We start from the raw sequence: 19,216 nt of genomic DNA on the forward strand, positions 1-19,216 counted from the left end.
AGATAGAGGGAGGGAGGAGGGGAGGGTGGAGAGGGAGGGGGGAGAGGGAGAGGAGGGGGGGAGAAGGAGAGGGGAGGGAGAGAGGGAGGGGGAGGAGGAGGGAGAGGAGGGGGGGAGAGGAGGGGGGAGGGGAGGGGGGAGAGGAGGGGGGGACGAGGAGAGGGAGGGGAGAGGGAGGGAGAGGAGGAGAGAGGGAGGGGAGAGGGAGGGAGAGGAGGGGGGAGGAGGAGAGGGGGGGAGAGGAGGAGAGGGGGGAGAGGAGGAGAGAGGGAGGGGGGAGAGGGAGGGGGAGGGAGAGGAGGGGGGAGGGAGGGGAGGGGGAGAGGAGGAGAGAGGGAGGGGAGAGGGAGAGGAGGGGGAGGAGAGGGAGGGGAGGGAGAGAGGGAGGGGAGGGAGAGGAGGGAGGGATGAGGAGAGGGAGAGGAGGGGGAGAGGAGGGGGAGAAGGGAGGGAGATAGAGGGAGGGGGGAGAGGGAGAGGGAGAGGGGAGGGAGAGAGGGAGGGAGAGGAGGAGGGAGAGGGGGGAGAGGAGAGGAGGGAGATAGAGGGAGGGAGGGAGAGGAGGAGAGGGGGAAGGAGAGGAGGGGGGGAGGAAGAGAGGGAGAGAGGGAGGGGAGGGGGAGAGGAGGAGAGAGGGAGGGGAGAGGGAGAGGAGGGGGGAGGAGGACAGGGAGAGAGGGAGGGGGGAGAGGGAGGGGAGGGAGCGACGTGGGAGGAGGAGAGGGAGAGAGAGGGAGGGAGGGGAGGGGGAGGGAGAGGAGGGGGAGAGGAGGAGAGAGGGAGGGGAGGGGGGAGAGGGCGGGGGAGGGAGAGGAAGAGAGGGAGAGAGGGAGGGGAGGGGCGGAGGAGCGAGGCGGGAGGGGGGAGGAGGAGCGAGGGAGGGGGAGCGGGCGGGGGAGGGAGCGGCGGGGGAGGGCGGGCGAGCGGAGGGCGAGGAGGGGCGGGAGGGAGCGGAGGGGGAGGCGCGGGGAGCGGCGGGGGAGGCGGGGGAGAGGAGGGTGGGATGAGGAGCGGGCGAGGGCGGGGAGGGGGCGAGGAGGGGGAGCCGGGAGGGCGAGAGGGAGGGCGGAGCGGGAGAGGCGGGCGCTCGCGGGAGGGAGGGGAGGGCGAGGCGGGGGGGCCGCGGAGCGGGCGGGGCGGGGGAGAGGGCGGGAGCGGAGCGGGGGAGGGCGAGGAGGGGGGAGGCCGAGCGGGCGCGAGGGCGGGCGGGGGCGAGGAGGCGCGCGGGCGGGCGCGGGCGCGGCGGGGGGGGCGGGCGCGAGGCGGGGGGAGCGGGAGGGCGGGCGCGAGCGCCGGGGGCGGAGGCGCGGGCGGGCGCGGGGGCGAGGGCGCGGGGGCGCGAGCGGGCGGGGCGGGGGCGGGCGCGGCGGAGCGGGCGAGGGCGCGCGCGGGCCGGGCGGGGCGGGGGGCGGGCGCGCGCGCGAGCCCGGGCGAGCGCGGGGAGCGGGCGCGCCAGGGAGCGCGCGGGGCGGGGCGGGAGAGCCCGGGAGCGAGGGGAGGGCGAGCGCGGGAGGGGGCGAGGGCGCGGCGGAGCGGGCGAGAGGGCGGCCGCGGCGGCGAGGCGGGAGAGCGCGAGAGGGGCGGGCGCGGCGGCGCGGCGAGCGGGAGGGGCGCGGGCGCGGCGGCGCGGGCGGGGCGCGCGGGCGAGGCGGAGCGAGGGCGCGGGCGGGCGCGCGGGCCGGGGGGAGCGCGAGGGGGGGAGGGAGGGCGGGCGCGCGGGGGGGCGTAGAGGGCGAGCGGGGGCGGGCGAGGCGGCGAGGGGCGGGGGCGCGGGCGAGCGAGGGCGAGCGCGGGCGGGCGCGGGCGGGCGGGGCGGGGCGCGAGCCAGGGCGCGAGCGAGCGGGCGCGAGGGCGCGAGCGCGGGCGGGAGCGCGCGACCGGACGAGCCACAGCTGGCGGAGCGGCGAGCTTTAGGCCGCTGCTGCTTCCCGCCGGTCCACCCGAGGGCGCTGCGGGACGGTGGAGGAAGGGAGTGGGCTTTGTGTGTGTGTGTGTGTGTGTGTGTGTGTGTGTGTGTGTGTGTGTGTGTGTGTGTGTGTGTGTGTGTGTGTGTGTGTGTGTGTGGCAGTGACAGAAAGCGGGAGAGACACGGTCAACATGGAGGTTTGATTCGGATCAGACGGAGGACAGCGACCTCTGCACTGAACTGGACCCGGACTGAGACCAGGACCGGGACCTGGACCAGGACCAGGACCAGGACCAATCCGGCTCGTTGTGGTTTTATTACCGGAGCTGAAAACGATCCGGATCTGAAGAGGTGAGAATCAAACCGAGACCGGATCGAGACGGAGCCCGGGTCCCCCCAACGGTCCACGATCCGGACTGAGCTCAGAAACGGTTCAGAGTCCGGGATTAATCCGGTTCTTGATCCGTTTATCCGGTTCTTGATCATCGATCATTGATCCGAGCTGCTTTCTGTGGAGGAGGTCTGGATCTGGACTGGTTCAGGTTAGTCCGCCAGACCGAGACCTGGACCCACTGAGTCCAGGACCAGATTGAGACCTGGACCAGACTGAGACCTGGACCCACTGAGTCCTGGACCAGACTGAGTTGGTCTCTGCTTCATCAGGGTTGGACTAGATATGATGAGACTCAAACATGAATCAGGTCCAGGTTCTAGACCCCTGGTCTCTGTCCAGCTGCAGTTTATGAAAAAAAGAAAAACTAAACTGGAACTAAAAACAAAAACGTCACTGAGTAACTTTTATACATAAATACTATGATTCTACACATTTATATTGATATTCACACAAGATGGTGGACATGGTGGTTCTGGTGGACAAGGTGGTTCTGGTGGACATGATGGTTCTGGTGGACATAGTGTTTACTGTGAACATGGTGGACATGGTGGTTCTGGTTATGGTGTATTGCTTCATGTTGGGGGACCTTGGACCCCCCCGGTTCAGGACCAATTAAGGTTTCGAAGCCTCATAGGAAGGAAGAGGGGGGAGATCATGGACGAAGGAGGAACAGCTTCCCTCCTCCTCCTCTCTCTGCAGGAACCGGAACAGCCTCCCTCCCTCCCTCCTCCAGCTGCAGTTACAGGAACAGCCTCCCTCCCTCCCTCCTCCAGCTGCAGTAACAGGAACAGCCACCCTCCCTCCTCTGGCTGCAGTAACAGGAACAGCCTCCCTCCCTCCTCCTCCAGCTGCAGTAACAGGAACAGCCTCCCTCCTACTCCAGCTGCAGTAACAGGAACAGCCTCCCTCCCTCCTCCTCTGGCTGCAGTAACAGGAACAGCCTCCCTCCCTCCTCCAGCTGCAGTAACAGGAACAGCCTCCCTCCTACTCCAGCTGCAGTAACAGGAACAGCCTCCCTCCCTCCTCCTCTGGCTGCAGTAACAGGAACAGCCTCCCTCCCTCCTCCGGCTGCAGTAACAGGAACAGCCTCCCTCCCTCCTCCTCTAGCTGCAGTTACAGGAACAGCCACCCTCCCTCCTCTGGCTGCAGCTACAGGAACAGCCTCCCTCCCTCCTCCGGCTGCAGTAACAGGAACAGCCTCCCTCCCTCCCTCCTCCAGCTGCAGTAACAGGAACAGCCACCCTCCCTCCTCTGGCTGCAGTAACAGGAACAGCCTCCCTCCCTCCTCCTCCAGCTGCAGTAACAGGAACAGCCTCCCTCCTACTCCAGCTGCAGTAACAGGAACAGCCACCCTCCCTCCTCCTCTGGCTGCAGGAACAGCCTCCCTCCCTCCCTCCTCCAGCTGCAGTTACAGGAACAGCTTCCCTCCCTCCCTCCTCCAGCTGCAGTAACAGGAACAGCCACCCTCCCTCCTCTGGCTGCAGTAACAGGAACAGCCTCCCTCCCTCCTCCAGCTGCAGTTACAGGAACAGCCTCCCTCCCTCCTCCGGCTGCAGTAACAGGAACAGCCTCCCTCCCTCCTCCAGCTGCAGTTACAGGAACAGCCACCCTCCCTCCTCTGGCTGCAGTAACAGGAACAGCCTCCCTCCCTCCTCCAGCTGCAGTTACAGGAACAGCCACCCTCCCTCCTCTGGCTGCAGTAACAGGAACAGCCTCCCTCCCTCCTCCAGCTGCAGTTACAGGAGCAGCCTCCCTCCCTCCCTCCTCCAGCTGTTGTAACAGGAACAGCCACCCTCCTCCTCTGGCTGCAGTTACAGGAACAGCCACCCTCCTCCTCTGGCTGCAGTTACAGGAACAGCCTCCTTCCCTCCTCTGGCTGCAGTAACAGTAACAGCCACCCTCCCTCCTCTGGCTGCAGCTACAGGAACAGCCACCCTCCCTCCTCTGGCTACAGGAACAGCCTCCCTCCCTCCTCCTCCAGCTGCAGTTACAGGAACAGCCACCCTCCCTCCTCTGGCTGCAGCTACAGGAACAGCCACCCTCCCTCCTCTGGCTACAGGAACAGCCTCCCTCCCTCCTCCTCTGGCTGCAGTTACAGGAACAGCCACCCTCCCTCCTCTGGCTGCAGCTATAGGAACAGCCACCCTCCCTCCTCTGGCTGCAGTTACAGGAACAGCCACCCTCCCTCCTCTGGCTGCAGCTATAGGAACAGCCACCCTCCCTCCTCTGGCTGCAGTTACAGGAACAGCCACCCTCCCTCCTCTGGCTGCAGCTACAGGAACAGCCACCCTCCCTCCTCTGGCTGCAGCTACAGGAACAGCCACCCTCCCTCCTCTGGCTGCAGTAACAGGAACAGCCACCCTCCCTCCTCTGGCTGCAGCTACCATGTGGTTCTGTTTGCTCTGGGTTCTGGTGACTGTGAAGTGAGCAGGAAGGTTCATGTTGAGTCACATGTTCATCCTGACCTGCTTTTGTGTCTCTTGTTTTCCAGGACAGGATCCAGGACAGGATCCAGGACAGGATCCAGGACAGGGTCCAGGCCTGACATGGTGTTGGAGGACTGGACTCGTCTCTTCTGGATGGGATGGAAACTCAGTCCTGCTCTGAAACGCACCAGTGGAACCATCTCAGCAGCTTCCATGGCTGACGGTCCGAAGCGGCGGCGTGAGTTTGGTGGACGGACGGTGGAGCCGGCCGCCCCGCCGAGCCCAGCGCCATGCTAATGCAACACATCCACTGCCAGGAGCAGCGCTCAGCTCAGCCGGGGGGAAAGCGGTGGAAAAAGTTGGTGGAAAATCTCTGGCCTGTTTCACTTCCTCCGCTTCAGTTCTGACCCAGATTCAGTGGAACGCTGCAGCGGCTCTGCTTCTCTCTGCACCTCTTCTGAAAGGAACGTCTGTGGCCAGGAAATGGAGGTCTGAGTCTGCGGCCGTCGTCCTCTGGAGTCCATAACATGAGGGGCAGAATCAAGGACCCCCCCGAAGAGGAGGACTAGGAGGAAGATCAGATCCCCGGACCACCATGGCCCAGACCAGCCTGCTGAAGGGCAAACGCTTCTACTGCCGGGACTGGGTCTTCCACAAGGTCCAGCACTGCCTGCAGGAGAAGACCGGCGCCGGCCAGCCGCCCCCCCACCCCGCCGGCTCCTGGGGGGTGCTTCTGGTGGGGGGTCCGGGCAGCGGGAAGACGGCCCTGTGCACGGAGCTGCTGTGGCCCTCGGGCCAGGGGGGCCACCGGGGCCTGCACCGGCAGGGCCTGGCCTTCCACTTCTGCCGGGCCGACGACTCGGACACGCTGAGCGCCGGCGGCTTCGTCCGCTCCCTGGTGGCTCAGCTGGGCGGAGGCGGGCTGCTGCCGGGGTTCCAGGACAAGCTGCAGGACGCCGCGGTGCAGAGCGCCCTGCAGCCCGGCGAGTGTGAGAGGAACCCCAGCGAGGCCTTCAAGAGGTAGGCTCCTCCACCTGCTCCTCCACCTACTCAACCCTCCACCTTCTGACCAGTTGGAGGGTTTTTTTTTTAATCCAGGTGGTTGGAGACGTGACAGGAAGTGGCTCTGAGGTGCAGCTGACTCACCAGCCTGCAGAGGGGGTGAGCGGTGTAGCAGAGAGGGTGTAGCAGAGAGGGTGAGCGGTGTAGCAGAGAGGGTGAGCGGTGTAGCAGAGAGGGTGTAGCAGAGAGGGTGAGCAGTGTAGCAGAGAGGGTGTAGCAGAGAGGGTGAGCGGTGTAGCAGAGAGGGTGTAGCAGAGAGGCTGAGCGGTGTAGCACAGAGGGTGTAGCAGAAAGGATTAGCGGTGTAGCACAGAGGTTGAGCGGTGTAGCAGAGAGGGTGTAGCAGAGAGGATGAGCGGTGTAGCAGAGAGGGTGTAGCAAAAAGGCTCAGCGGTGTAGCAGAGAGGTTGAGCGGTGTAGCAGATAGGATGAGCGGTGTAGCAGAGAGGATGAGCGGTGTAGCAGAGAGGGTGTAGCAGAGAGGTTGAGCGGTGTAGCAGAGAGGGTGTAGCAGAGGGTGTAGCAGAGAGGATGAGCGGTGTAGCAGAGAGGGTGAGTGGTGTAGCAGATAGGATGAGCGGTGTAGCAGAGAGGGTGTAGCAGAGAGGGTGTAGCAGATAGGATGAGCGGTGCAGCAGAGAGGGTGTAGCAGAGAGGGTGAGTGGTGTAGCAGAGAGGGTGTAGCAGAGGGGGTGAGCGGTGTAGCACAGAGGGTGTAGCAGAAAGGGTGAGCGGTGTAGCAGAGAGGGTGTAGCAGAGAGGGTGAGCGGTGTAGCACAGAGGGTGTAGCAGTAAGGATTAGCGGTGTAGCAGAGAGGTTAAGCGGTGTAGCAGAGAGGGTGTAGCAGAGAGGGTGAGTGGTGTAGCAGAGAGGGTGAGCGGTGTAGCAGAGAGGGTGAGCGGTGTAGCAGAGAGGGTGAAGCAGAAAGGATGAGCGGTGTAGCAGAGAGGATGAGCGGTGGAGCAGAGAGGTTGAGCGGTGTAGCAGAGAGGATGTAGCAGAGAGGATGAGCGGTGTAGCACAGAGGGTGTAACAGAGGGGGTGAGCGGTGTAGCAGAGAGGATGAGCAGTTTAGCAGAGGGGGTGTAGCAGAGAGGATTAGCAGTGTAGTAGAGAGGGTGTAGCAGAGAGGATGAGCAGTGTAGCAGATAGGATGAGCGGTGTAGCAGAGAGGGTGTAGCAGAGAGGATGAGCAGTGTAGCAGAGAGAGTGAGCGGTGTAGCAGAGAGGGTAAAGCAGAAAGGATTAGCAGTTTAGCAGAGGGGGTGTAGCAGAGAGGGTGAGCGGTGTAGCAAAGTGGATGACCAGTGTAGCAGAGAGGGTGTAGCAGTGAGGATGACCGGTGTAGCAGAGAGGGTGTAGCATAGAGGGTGAGCGGTGTGGCAGAGAGGGTGAGCGGTGTAGCAGAGAGGGTGTAGCAGAGAGGATGAGCAGTGTAGTAGAGAGGGTGTAGCAGAAAGGCTCAGCGGTGTAGCAGAGAGGGTGTAGCAGAGAGGATGAGCAGTGTAGTAGAGAGGGTGTAGCAGAAAGGCTCAGCGGTGTAGCAGAGAGGATGAGCAGTGTAGTAGAGAGGGTGTAGCAGAAAGGCTCAGCGGTGTAGCAGAGAGGATGAGCAGTGTAGCAGACAGGGTGAAGCAGAAATGATTAGCGGTGTAGCAGAGAGGGTGTAGCAGAGAGGTTGAGCAGTGTAGCAGAGAGGGTGTAGCAGAGAGGATGAGCAGTGTAGTAGAGAGGGTGAGCGGTGTAGCAGAGAGGGTGAGCGGTGTAGCAGAGAGGATGAGCAGTGTAGCAGAGAGGGTGTAGCAGAGAGGATGAGCAGTGTAGTAGAGAGGGTGTAGCAGAAAGGGTGTGGCATAGAGAGTGAGCGATGTAGCAGAGAGGGTGAGCAGAGAGGATGACCGGTGTAGCAGAGAGGGTGTAGCAGAGAGGGTGAGCGGTGTAGCACAGAAGGTGTAGCGGTGTAATCAAGAGAGGGTGTAGCAGAGAGGGTGAGCGGTGTAGCAGAGAGGGTGTAGCAGAGAGGATGACCAGTGTAGTAGAGAGGGTGTAGCGGTGTAACAGAGAGGGTGTAGCAGAGAGGATGAGCGGTGCAGCAGAGAGGGTGAGTGGTGTAGCACAGAGGGTGTAGTGGTGTAACAGAGAGGCTGTAGCAGAGTGGGTGTAGCAGAGTGGATGAGCAGTGTAGTAGAGAGGGTGTAGCAGAGAGGATGAGTGGTGTAGCAGAGAGGATGACTGGTGTAGCAGAGAGGGTGTAGCAGAGAGGATGAGCGGTGTAGCAGAGAGGATGACCGGTGTAGCAGAGAGGGTGTAGCAGAGAGGGTTAGCGGTGTAGCAGAGAGGATGACCAGTGTAGTAGAGAGGGTGTAGCGGTGTAACAGAGAGGGTGTAGCAGAGAGGATGAGCGGTGTAGCAGAGAGGGTGTAGCAGAGAGGGTTAGCGGTGTAGCAGAGAGGGTGAGCGACGTAGCACAGAGGGTTTAGCGGTGTAACAGAGAGGGTGTAGCAGAGAGGATGAGCGGTGTAGCAGAGAGGGTGAGCGGTGTAGAGGAGAGGGTGTAGCAGGGAGGGTGAGCAGTGCAGCAGAGAGGGTGAGGGGTGTAGCAGAGAGGGTGTAGCAGAGAGGGTGAGCGGTGTAGCAGAGAGGGTGAGCGGTGTAGCAGAGGGTGTAGTAGAAAGGATTAGCAGTGTAGCAGAAGGGGTGTAGCAGATTGGATGAGCGGTGTAGTAGAGAGGGTGTAGCAGAGAGGATGAGCAGTGTAGTAAAGAGGGTATATACAGTGTAGAAGAGAGGGTGTAGCAGAGAGAATGAGCGTTGTACCAGAGAGGGTGTCGTAGAGAGAATGAGCGGTGTATCAGAAAGGTTGAGCGGTGTAGCAGAGAGGGTGTAGCAGAGAGAATGAGCTGTGTAGGAGAGAGAATGAGCAGTGTAGCAGAGAGGATAAGCTGTGTAGCAGAGAGGGTGTAGCAGAGAGGGTGTAGCAGAGAGGATGAGCAGTGAAGTAGAGAGGGTGTAGCAGAGAAGATGAGCAGTGTAGCAGAGAGGGTGTAGCAGAGAGGATGAGCAGTGTAGCAGAGAGGGTGTAGCAGAGAGGATGAGCGGTGTAGCAGAGAGGATTAGCGGTGTAGTAGAGAAGATGAGCAGTGTAGCAGAGAGGGTGTAGCAGAAAGGATGAGCGGTGTAACAGAGAGGGTGTAGCAGAGAGAATGAGCGTTGTACCAGAGAGGGTGTAGCAGAAAGGTTGAGCGGTGTAGCAGAGAGGGTGTAGCAGAGAGGATAAGCAGTGTAGTATAGTGGGTGTAGCAGAGAGGGTGAGCGGTGTAGCTTGTCGGCCGGAGGCCTCCAGCTCCCTGCCCAGGCTTGTAAGTCGACCAGGACTGACTCTTTTGTTGGCAGCGGCTTTGAAAGTGTGTGTGTGTGTGTGTGTGTGTGTGTGTGTGTGTGTGTGTGTGTGTGTGTGTGTGTGTGTGTGTGTGTGTGTGTGTGTGTGTGTGTGTGTGTGTGTGTGTGTGTGTGTGTGTGTGTGTGTGTGTGTGTGCGCACTGTAGGTCACAGTCTCTGCATGCTGGAATGCAGCACTGAACACACACACACACACACACACACACACACACACACACACACACACGTCTGGCCATCTGGTGACACTTACTGCAGCATCACAGGAGGAAAGTAGGTCAAACGTTCAGCTGAATCAGTTCTGAAACGCCGTCAGGCGACGGTTCTGCAGCTTCATTCGGTTCTGCTCTGATCGCCGCTCGCAGGCCGTGGCAGGTCATGGTGAGGACACGCCCCCTCACTCTGTTCTGTCTGTTCAAGCTTGGTACGGCCCAAACGGACCACAACAAAGAGGAGGGGGGGGGGGGGGGGCACACAAGCATTAAAACACACGTCTTTTATTGTTTACCAAGTTTAGATATTTAATATGTTGGGAGAAATGGTGAACGGGAGAGGGGGTCCCTGGAAGAGGGGGGGGTCCCTGGAAGAGGGGGGGGTCCCTGGAAGAGGGGGGGTCCCTGGAAGAGGGGGGGGCGAGAGATCATTAGAGGCACAGCCTTTTACACCGTCAGGGACACCAGGCCCAGGTGCCCCCCCACTCTGACAACCAAGCTCTGGAGGAGAGCAGAGGTGGTTCTGTTAAAGCTCTAGAGGGGAGCAGAGGTGGTTCTGTTAAAGCTCTGGAGGGGAGCAGAGGTGGTTCTGTTAAAGCTCTGGGGGAGAGCAGAGGTGGTTCTGTTAAAGCTCTAGAGGGGAGCAGAGGTGGTTCTGTTAAAGCTCTAGAGGAGAGCAGAGGTGGTTCTGTTAAAGCTCTGGAGGAGAGCAGAGGTGGTTCTGTTAAAGCTCTAGAGGGGAGCAGAGGTGGTTCTGTTAAAGCTCTGGAGGAGAGCAGAGGTGGTTCTGTTAAAGCTCTAGAGGGGAGCAGAGGTGGTTCTGTTAAAGCTCTGGAGGAGAGCAGAGGTGGTTCTGTTAAAGCTCTAGAGGAGAGCAGAGGTGGTTCTGTTAAAGCTCTGGAGGGGAGCAGAGGTGGTTCTGTTAAAGCTCTAGAGGAGAGCAGAGGTGGTTCTGTTAAAGCTCTGGAGGAGAGCAGAGGTGGTTCTGTTAAAGCTCTAGAGGGGAGCAGAGGTGGTTCTGTTAAAGCTCTAGAGGGGAGCAGAGGTGGTTCTGTTAAAGCTCTAGAGGGGAGCAGAGGTGGTTCTGTTAAAGCTCTAGAGGGGAGCGTTCTGTCTTCCTTCCAGCTGTGATCAGTTCTAAGTTTTAATTTGTAGAGGAAATTATTGGGGGATGTTGAAAGGAAACCGCAGTACCAGGAACCAGGAGCTGCCTTGTCTCTGTGCAGCCGGATTGGACCCTGGCTGTGTAGCACCAGAGGAGGTCCTCCTGAAACACGGATTTAGTTCCACTGAGGACGGCTGGTAGTTGACGGGCCACAGCCACCGTGGAGAGCTGCGCCGACTCAGCTCAGTTTGACGTCTTCTTCTTCTTCTTCTTCCTCGGATGTTTAATTAACCTGAATCCAGATTAAAAGTCCCTGAAGTGAAGTCCTCAGATCTTCTCTCTCCGCCCGCTGAGCTGTAACTCATTTTCTGAGTCCCGGGGGGGTTCTGATAGAGACGGACTGTTTCCATACAAGCAGACGTTCATGCAGCACAGCGGGCGTTCGGACCTCGGGCGTTCGGACCTCGAGCGTTCGGACCTCGAGCGTTCGGACGTCAGCGGGCGTTCGGACCTCGAGCGTTCGGACCTCGAGCGTTCGGACCTCGAGCGTTCGGACCTCGGGCGTTCGGACCTCGGGCGTTCGGACCTCGGGCGTTCGGACCTCGAGCGTTCGGACGTCAGCGGGCGTTCGGACCTCGAGCGTTCGGATGTCGGCGAGTGTTGGGACACGATGTTTGTGAAGAAGAATTCAGCTTCCTGAAGGAAGAGATTTTCCCTTCATGGATTCAGTTTGCTTTAAAAAAACAAGCTGATCAGAAATCAATAAACGGAACAGAGCCTGTTATTTGTCTGAATGTGTAGAACCGTTCTACATGGCTAACTAGCTCGCCTGTTAGCTGGTTGTCCTTCAGAGACACGAACATGAAAGACTTTCTAGTATAAAACGTACGACGACACATTTTCTTCAAAATGTCAAAAGCTTTTCTGTTTTTGGTAGAAATAGTTTGCTGAAGACGCCCCTGGTCAGAACGTCCGGCCGGTCAGTGTGGCGTTGGCGTGTCTTTGTTTCTCTGGACGTTCCAGTTTCAGCTCTTAATCTGAAGAAGTGTGTGTGTGTGTGTGTGTGTGTGTGTGTGTGTGTGTGTGTGTGTGTGTGTGTGTGTGTGTGTGTGTGTGTGTGTGTGTGTGTGTGTGTGTGTGTGTGTGTGTGTGTGTGTGTGTGTGTGTGTGTGTGTGTGTGTGTGTGTGTGTGTGTGTGTGTGTGTGTGTGTGTGTGTGTCTCTCTGGTGGCCTTGTGAGCCAAGTGTTCCAGCCAACGTCACCGTAGTGCCGATGTGTTCCTCCTCCAAGACGGGGAGCGTTTGGTTGGAAGCGACTGACCATCAGAATGATGTGTCCCCGGTCTCTGGTTCTTCCTGTAGGTGTGTCCTGCTGCCTCTCCTGAGCGTGAAGCCTCCTCCGCAGGCGCTCTTCCTGCTGGTGGACTCCATCGACGAAGGCTGCCAGCTGGGCGAGGGCGAGCAGAGGTCGTCCCCCGGCTCCCCCCGTACCATCGCAGAGCTCCTGGCCTGTCACCACGAGTTCCTGCCTCCCTGGCTGCTGCTCATCTGCTCCGCCCGGCGGCAGAACAAGGCCATCACCAAACTCTTCACTGGTACGTGACGCTGCTTGTGTCTGTGTGAAGAGTCAATACATGGTCCAGTCAATACATGGTCCAGTCAATACATGGTCCGGTCAATACATGGTCCGGTCAATACATGGTCCGGTCAATACATGGTCCGATCAATACATGGTCCGGTCAATACATGGTCCGGTCAATACATGGTCCGGTCAATACATGGTCCAGTCAATACATGGTCCGGTCAATACATGGTCCGGTCAATACATGGTCCGATCAATACATGGTCCGGTCAATACATGGTCCAGTCAATACATGGTCCAGTCAATACATGGTCCGATCAATACACGGTCCGGTCAATACACGGTCCGGTCAATACATGGTCCGGTCAATACATGGTCCGGCCAATACATGGTCCAGTCAATACATGGTCCAGTCAATACATGGTCCAGTCAATACATGGTCCAATCAATACATGGTTCACTCAATCAATCAGTATGTGGTTCAGTCAATCATTTTGATGATGTCATCACCTGAACTACTGTAATCAGGTGGTTTGATGTGTGAGTCACTGTTTCATGTGAAAGTCACCTCAACCTCCTTCAGTGTCTCCATCAGCGCCGAGGTAAAAGTCCTCCATCAGCGCCGAGGTAAAAGTCCTCCTCCGTCAGCAGCGTTGATGTAAAAGTCCTCCGTCAGCAGCGTCGATGTGAAAGTCCTCCGTCAGTCGATGTAAACCCTCTCCGTCAGCAGCGCCGATGAAAGCTGTAGGTTCTGTTAGCAAATGATTTTTGCTTTGACTTCCTAACGTGTCTGAACACGGACCGACTTGGAGGGACACAGTTTATTACTCTGGAAAGAATCAGCGTCGACAGTCGAGAGCCTCTGGTGACATCACTTCCTGTCCCAGTCACCCCGGAGAGCATGGGAACTGTCACTAATGGCGTGCAGAACGCTGTGTGGCCCCGGGGCTCAGGAATCCCCGTCGGTTACGACGGGCTAGGATCATGTAACGTGTCCAGGTTTCTTAACGTGTCCAGGTTTCTTAACGTGTCCAGGTTTCTTAACGTGTCCAGGTTTCTTAACGTGTCCAGGTTTCTTAACGTGTCCAGGTTTCTTAACGTGTGTTTTGAACTGATCAGGATGTTTTATTTCCACTATCAGTCTGGGCTAAATAAATATTTCTCCACAAATCTCAGACAAAACAAATCAGCTTTCTATTATTATCCTCGCCGGTCACTGAGGCTGGATTCTGGCGAAGCCCGTTTGGCTGTTCTCCTTTGAACTTGAGACTAAAGTCATTCTTCTGCCTTCTTTTTCAGGATTCCGTAAAATCAGCCTGGACGACCTGCGGAAGGCGTACATCGTGAAGGACGTGCAGCAGTACATCCTGCACCGGCTGGACCAGGAGGAGGCGCTGCGGCAGCACCTGACCAAGGAGACAGCCGAGATGCTGAACCAGCTCCACATCAAGAGCAGCGGCTGCTTCCTGTACCTGGAGCGTGTGCTGGACGGCGTGGTAGACAGCTTCATCATGCTGCGGGAGATCCGGGACATCCCCGGGACGCTCAACGGGCTCTACTTGTGGCTCTGCCAGAGACTCTTCGTCAGGAAACAGTTTGCCAAAGTCCAGCCGATCCTCAATGTGATCCTGGCCACTTGCAGGCCGCTGACGGTCAAGGAACTGTTCCACGCAGTCTGGACCAAGAACATGACTCTGACTATGGAGGAGTTCCAGAAGAAGATGGACATTCTGTCCAAGCTGCTGGTGGACGGCCTGGGTGGTACAAAGATTCTGTTTCATTACAGTTTTGCCGAGTGGCTGCTGGACGTGAAGCACTGCACCCAGAAGTACCTGTGCAACGCCGCCGAGGGACATCGGATGTTGGCCATGAGCTACACCTGCCGGGCCAAGCTGCTCAAACCGCTGGAGGTGCAGGAGTTCGCACTGCACCTCGTCAACTCCAATCTGCAGATTGAGCCTTTCAATCTGGCTCTCTGGATGGTTTGGAACGGGACTCCTGCTAAAGACTCTCTGAGCACCGCCATTCCCAGAGAACAGGAGGTTCTACAGCTTCTGGTCAAAGCTGGAGCTCATGTGAACAATGAGGACGACCAGGCTTCATGTATCGTCCAGCAGGCCCTGGAGAGAGAGGACTCCATTCGGACGTTACTTGACAACGGAGCGTCTGTGAACCAGTGCGACTCTAGCGGGAGAACTCTGCTGGGCAACGCTGCGTACAGCGGCAACCTGGACGTGGTCAATCTGCTCATCTCTCGAGGAGCCAACATGGAGCTGGAGGACAACCATGGACAGACGGCTCTGACTCTGGCTGCCAGGCAGGGCCACACCAAGGTGGTCAACTGCCTGATTGGCTGCGAGGCCAACATCAACCACACCGACCACGACGGCTGGACGGCGCTGCGCTCGGCGGCGTGGGGCGGCCATTCCGAAGTGGTGTCCGCCCTACTTTACGCCGGTGCCAAAGTGGACTGTGCCGACGCCGACGGTCGAACTGCCCTGAGAGCCGCAGCGTGGGGGGGTCACGAAGACATCGTGTTGAATCTTCTGCAGCACGGAGCCGAGGTCAACAAAGCAGACAATGAAGGACGGACCGCGCTCATTGCTGCGGCGTACATGGGACACCGAGAGATCGTAGAGCACCTGCTGGACCACGGGGCTGAGGTGAATCATGAAGACGTTGATGGGAGGACTGCGCTGTCGGTCGCCGCTCTTTGTGTCCCGGCGAGCAAAGGCCACGCCTCAGTGGTGAGCCTGCTGATCGACAGGGGGGCGGAGGTGGACCACTGCGACAAGGACTGCATGACGCCACTCCTCGTGGCCGGCTATGAAGGACATGTGGATGTCGTGGACCTGCTTCTCGAAGGTGGAGCTGATGTAGATCATACAGACAATAATGGCCGCACCCCCCTGCTGGCGGCAGCGTCAATGGGCCACGCCTCTGTGGTCAATGCTCTGCTCTTCTGGGGCGCTGCCGTCGATAGCATCGACAGCGAGGGAAGGACTGTGCTGAGCATCGCGTCTGCTCAGGGCAACGTGGAGGTGGTGAGGACTCTGCTGGACAGAGGTCTGGACGAGAACCACCGCGACGACGCAGGCTGGACCCCGCTGCACATGGCATCATTCGAGGGTCACCGCCAGGTGTGCGACGCCCTCATTGAGCAAGGTGCTCGTTGCACAGAGGTCGATAACGACGGACGGATACAGCTGATACTGGCTGCACAGGAGGGCCATTACGACTGTGTGCAAATTCTCCTGGAGAACAAGTCCTGCCTCGACCAGAGGGGGTACGACGGGCGCAACGCTCTCAGGGTGGCTGCACTGGAGGCTCACCGGGACATCGTTGAACTGCTGCTGAGCCACGGGGCAGATATAGATTATAAAGATGCAGATGGGCGTCCAACACTCTACATCTTGGCCCTGGAGAACCAGTTGGCCATGACGGAGTACTTTCTGGAAAATGGAGCGAATGTGGAGGCTTGTGACACGGAGGGAAGGACGGCGCTCCACGTCTCCTGTTGGCAAGGCCACGTTGAAATGGTGAGGCTGCTGATTAACTATCACGCCGATGTGAATGCCTGTGACAACGAGAAGCGATCCGCCCTGCAGTCTGCAGCGTGGCAAGGCCACACCAGGGTGGTGCAGTTCCTCATCGAGAACGGCACACGTGTGGATCATACATGCAACCAGGGAGCGACGGCGCTGGGCATCGCCGCCCAGGAGGGTCACATCGACGTGGTGCAAATACTTCTGGAAAACGGCGCCGACCCAAACCATGCTGACCAGTTTGGACGGACAGCCATGAGGGTCGCGGCCAAAGGTGGCCATACGATGATTATAAAATTTCTAGAGAAATATGGAGCCGCCACTCTAAACGGCTGCAGCCCTTCCCCGGTCCACGCCATGGAGGACAAAACCCTGCTGCCAGTGACGGGCAAACTGCAGGCGCTCACCATCAGATCCAGCAGCTCCGGCAGCACCGCAGCAGGAGACCTGCAGTCATCTGGGCGGGGTTTACCCAACGGGCCCGTCCATGCCTTCAGCTCTCCCTCTGAGTCTCCTGATTCAACCGTGGACAGACAGAAGTCCTCCCTGTCCAACAACTCTCTGAAGAGCTCCAAGAACTCCTCCCTGCGAACCACGTCGTCCACCGCCACGGCGCAGACGGTTCCCATCGACAGCTTTCATGGCCTGACGTTCACAGAGCAGATCCAGCAGCACTCGCTGCCTCGCAGCCGCAGCAGACAGTCCATCGTCTCCCCGTCCTCCACCACCAAGTCCACCAATCAGCAGCCGTCGTCTCCAACCAACGACTTCGATTGGTCCCAACTGAAACCTGGACTGAAGTCAACTAAAGCAACCAAGACTGGAGACGGGACGTCAAACAGCAAAGGAGCTCCAGGAGACAAGAAGAAGACCAAAAATAGCGGCCAGGTTCTGGAGTACGAGATGACCCAGTTCGACAGGCGGATCGCCACCATGGCGGTGAAGGATCCGCAGTGCAAGACCGTGATCGGAGGGTCTCTCCAGCAGGACCAAGGCCAGGAGCAGGTCTTAATCCAGCAGAGCTCCGCCGAGAAGAAGAGGAACGGAATCCTGACCAACCCCAACTACCACCTCCAGGGGAACCAGGTCTTCCTGGGCCGGGTGTCGGTTCCTCGGGCGGTGCAGAACCGAGGCCACCAGGAGGTTCTAGAAAACTACCCTGTCGGGGAGACGGAGCTCAGCCTGAAACAGGCCCTGAAACTGCAGATTGAAGGGTCAGACGCCGGGTTCAACTACAAGAAGGAGACTCCGCTGTAGCTCCTGCAGAACATCGATCGCTGAGGCTAATCAATAACCACATTACTGGACTGCACTCACCAGAACTTTGCATGAAGAGCGCCTCGACCCGGACCTGACCGTCTCTGGACCTTTCACGTGTCGTCATGGCGACGACGGAGGGAACGTGCCAAAGCGACTGTTTTCACCTGCTTTTAAACAGAAAGTGATTGTTTGAGCTGATCATAGAACCCGGGGAGATTATTGATCGCTGCCTGAGTCAACTGATACTTCGACGTGCCTACATCTGTTACAGCCTTCTTCATGTACTCATGTTTAATTTAATGTATTTAATGAACAGTGTATGCACTTTGGAAAGTTAAACGACATGCGTCAGTTTCCTTTGTATCGTTCATGTGTTATCAGATTGAGTCATACCGATGCTTCTTGTTTTATTATTCTTTTATATTGTTTGTCCGCTGCCATGTGACGCTCATCCAATCAAACACTTCGACCCAAATTCACCAGTGAGTTTGATCCTCGTCGTGCCGACGTGTCGACGCCACACTTCACACGTATTTATTGTTGATTTGGAAAAAAGCCACTTTGTTTTCGTCTTTGGTTCCGTTTGGTTCGTCGTCACTTTGAGTCTGAGGACGAGAGGAATGTCAAGAACTAATGTTGTCCCCGTGGGACATTTCAGTTGTTTTGTTTTGTTTTGTGTGATAAACGATATTTAAAGAGCCGTCTGTTCGTCAGCAAAGCTTTGGTGCTAAAAATGCAACAAGTTCAAATCAAAGACGATTGAAGACGTTTGACTTCCTGCAACGAAACTCTGCTTTTCTCCTCCAGTCGATTCTGAAGACACACAATGACATGTAGACCCTGGTCCTACTGGTCCTGCTGGTCCCCCAGAGATCCTGCTGGTCCTCCTGGTCCACCTAGTCCCGCTGGTCCTCCTGAGGTCCTGCTGGTCCACCTGGTCCCTCAGAGGTCCTGCTGGTCCACAAGAGGGTCTGGCCCTCCTGAGGTTCTGCTGGTCTACCTGAGGTTCTGGTTCTGGTCCCCCGGAGGTCCTGCTGGTTCCCCAGAGGTTCTGCTGGTCTACCTGAGGTTCTGGTTCTGGTCCCCCGGAGGTCCTGCTGGTCACCCAGAGGTCCTGCTGGTCTACCAGAGGTTCTGGTTCTGGTCCCCCGGAGGTTCTGGTTCTGGTCTACCTGGACTGTAAATATCAGCTGAACATCGACTTTCAGTTAAACAATAATTCCTGTTTTAAACTTCTGATGTGTATCAAAGTGCTTAATAAACATATTTGCTTTACTGCTGAAGAGAAATCCTTCGTTTGTTTATCAACGACGTCTTAATGTGTAATCAGCACTAGCATTAGCATTAGCAATAGCATTAGCAGTAGCTATTTCACAATGAACTGAAATGTCAAATTTTAATTAAAAGCTTTAGAATCATTTAACCTAATTATTCTAACATCAGATTATAGAGCATCCCCCTCCTCTAACATCAGATTATAGAGCATCTCCCTCCTCTAACACTAGATTATAGAGCATCCCCCTCCTCTAACATCAGATTATAGAGCATCTCCCTCCTCTAACACTAGATTATAGAGCATACCCATCCTCTAACATCAGATTATAGAGCATCTTCATCCTCTAACACCAGATTATAGAGCATCTCCCTCCTCTAACACTAGATTATAGAGCATCTTCATCCTCTAACACCAGATTATAGAGTATATCCCTCCTCTCACACCAGATTATAGAGCATCTCCCTCCTCGAACACCAGATCATAGAGCATCCTCATCCTCTAACACCAGATTATAGAACATATCCCTCATCTAACACCAGATTATAGTCTCTCCATCATCTAACACTAGATTATAGAGCATCTTCCTCCTCTAAAACTATATTATAGAGCATCTTCCTCCAACATCAGATTTTACAGCATCTATCTCCTCTAACATCAGATTATAGAGCACCTTCATCCCTCTAACATTGAGATTATAGAGCATTTTCCTCCTCTAACACCAGATTATAGAGTATCTTCATCCTCTAACATCAGGTTTTAGAGCATCTCCCTCCTCTAACATCAGATTATAGAGCATCTTTCTCCTCTAACATGAGATTATACAGGATCATCCTCCTCTAACATCAGATTATAGAGCATCTTTCTCCTCTAACATCAGATTATAGAGCATATTCCTCCTCTAACATCAGATTATAGAGCATCCTCCTCAGCTAACATCCAGATTAGGGAGCATCTTCCTCCTCTAATATCAGGTTATAGAGCATGTTCCTCCTCTAACATCAGATTATAGAGCATCTTCCTCCTCTAACGAGATGATTCTAAAATTAGTCATT

General features: G+C 57.0%; 1 protein-coding gene across 2 annotated transcripts; it reads left to right on the plus strand.

The window, feature by feature from the left end:
* The first annotated feature begins 2,035 nt into the window (after window positions 1-2,035).
* Window positions 2,036-18,174, plus strand: ankrd50 (ankyrin repeat domain 50). Of its 2 annotated transcripts, none has more exons than XM_080466454.1 (4): window positions 2,036-2,257; window positions 4,792-5,746; window positions 11,864-12,096; window positions 13,383-18,174. In XM_080466454.1, the coding sequence occupies exons 2-4, from the start codon at window positions 5,322-5,324 to the stop codon at window positions 16,883-16,885; spliced, it is 4,161 nt and encodes a 1,386-aa protein (XP_080322580.1). In that variant the 5' UTR covers window positions 2,036-2,257; window positions 4,792-5,321; the 3' UTR covers window positions 16,886-18,174. The 2 variants fall into 2 exon arrangements, with proteins under 2 accessions (XP_080322580.1, XP_080322581.1); XM_080466455.1 differs by lacking the exon at window positions 2,036-2,257 and having other exon boundaries at window positions 5,063-5,084; window positions 5,191-5,746.
* Window positions 18,175-19,216: the final 1,042 nt, after the last annotated feature.

The sequence above is a fragment of the Lipophrys pholis genome (genome assembly GCF_963383615.2).
Source record: "Lipophrys pholis genome assembly, chromosome: 6".
Lineage (NCBI taxonomy): Eukaryota > Metazoa > Chordata > Actinopteri > Blenniiformes > Blenniidae > Lipophrys > Lipophrys pholis.

Excerpts from the sequence above, each read along its gene's own strand:
- ankrd50 (XM_080466454.1), top strand. The coding sequence starts at position 5,322 with ATGGCCCAGACCAGCCTGCTGAAGGGCAAACGCTTCTACTGCCGGGAC. Across the intron at positions 5,747-11,863 it reads CCCAGCGAGGCCTTCAAGAG|GTGTGTCCTGCTGCCTCTCC; the intron begins GTAGGCTCCTCC and ends TTCTTCCTGTAG. Across the intron at positions 12,097-13,382 it reads CATCACCAAACTCTTCACTG|GATTCCGTAAAATCAGCCTG; the intron begins GTACGTGACGCT and ends CTTCTTTTTCAG.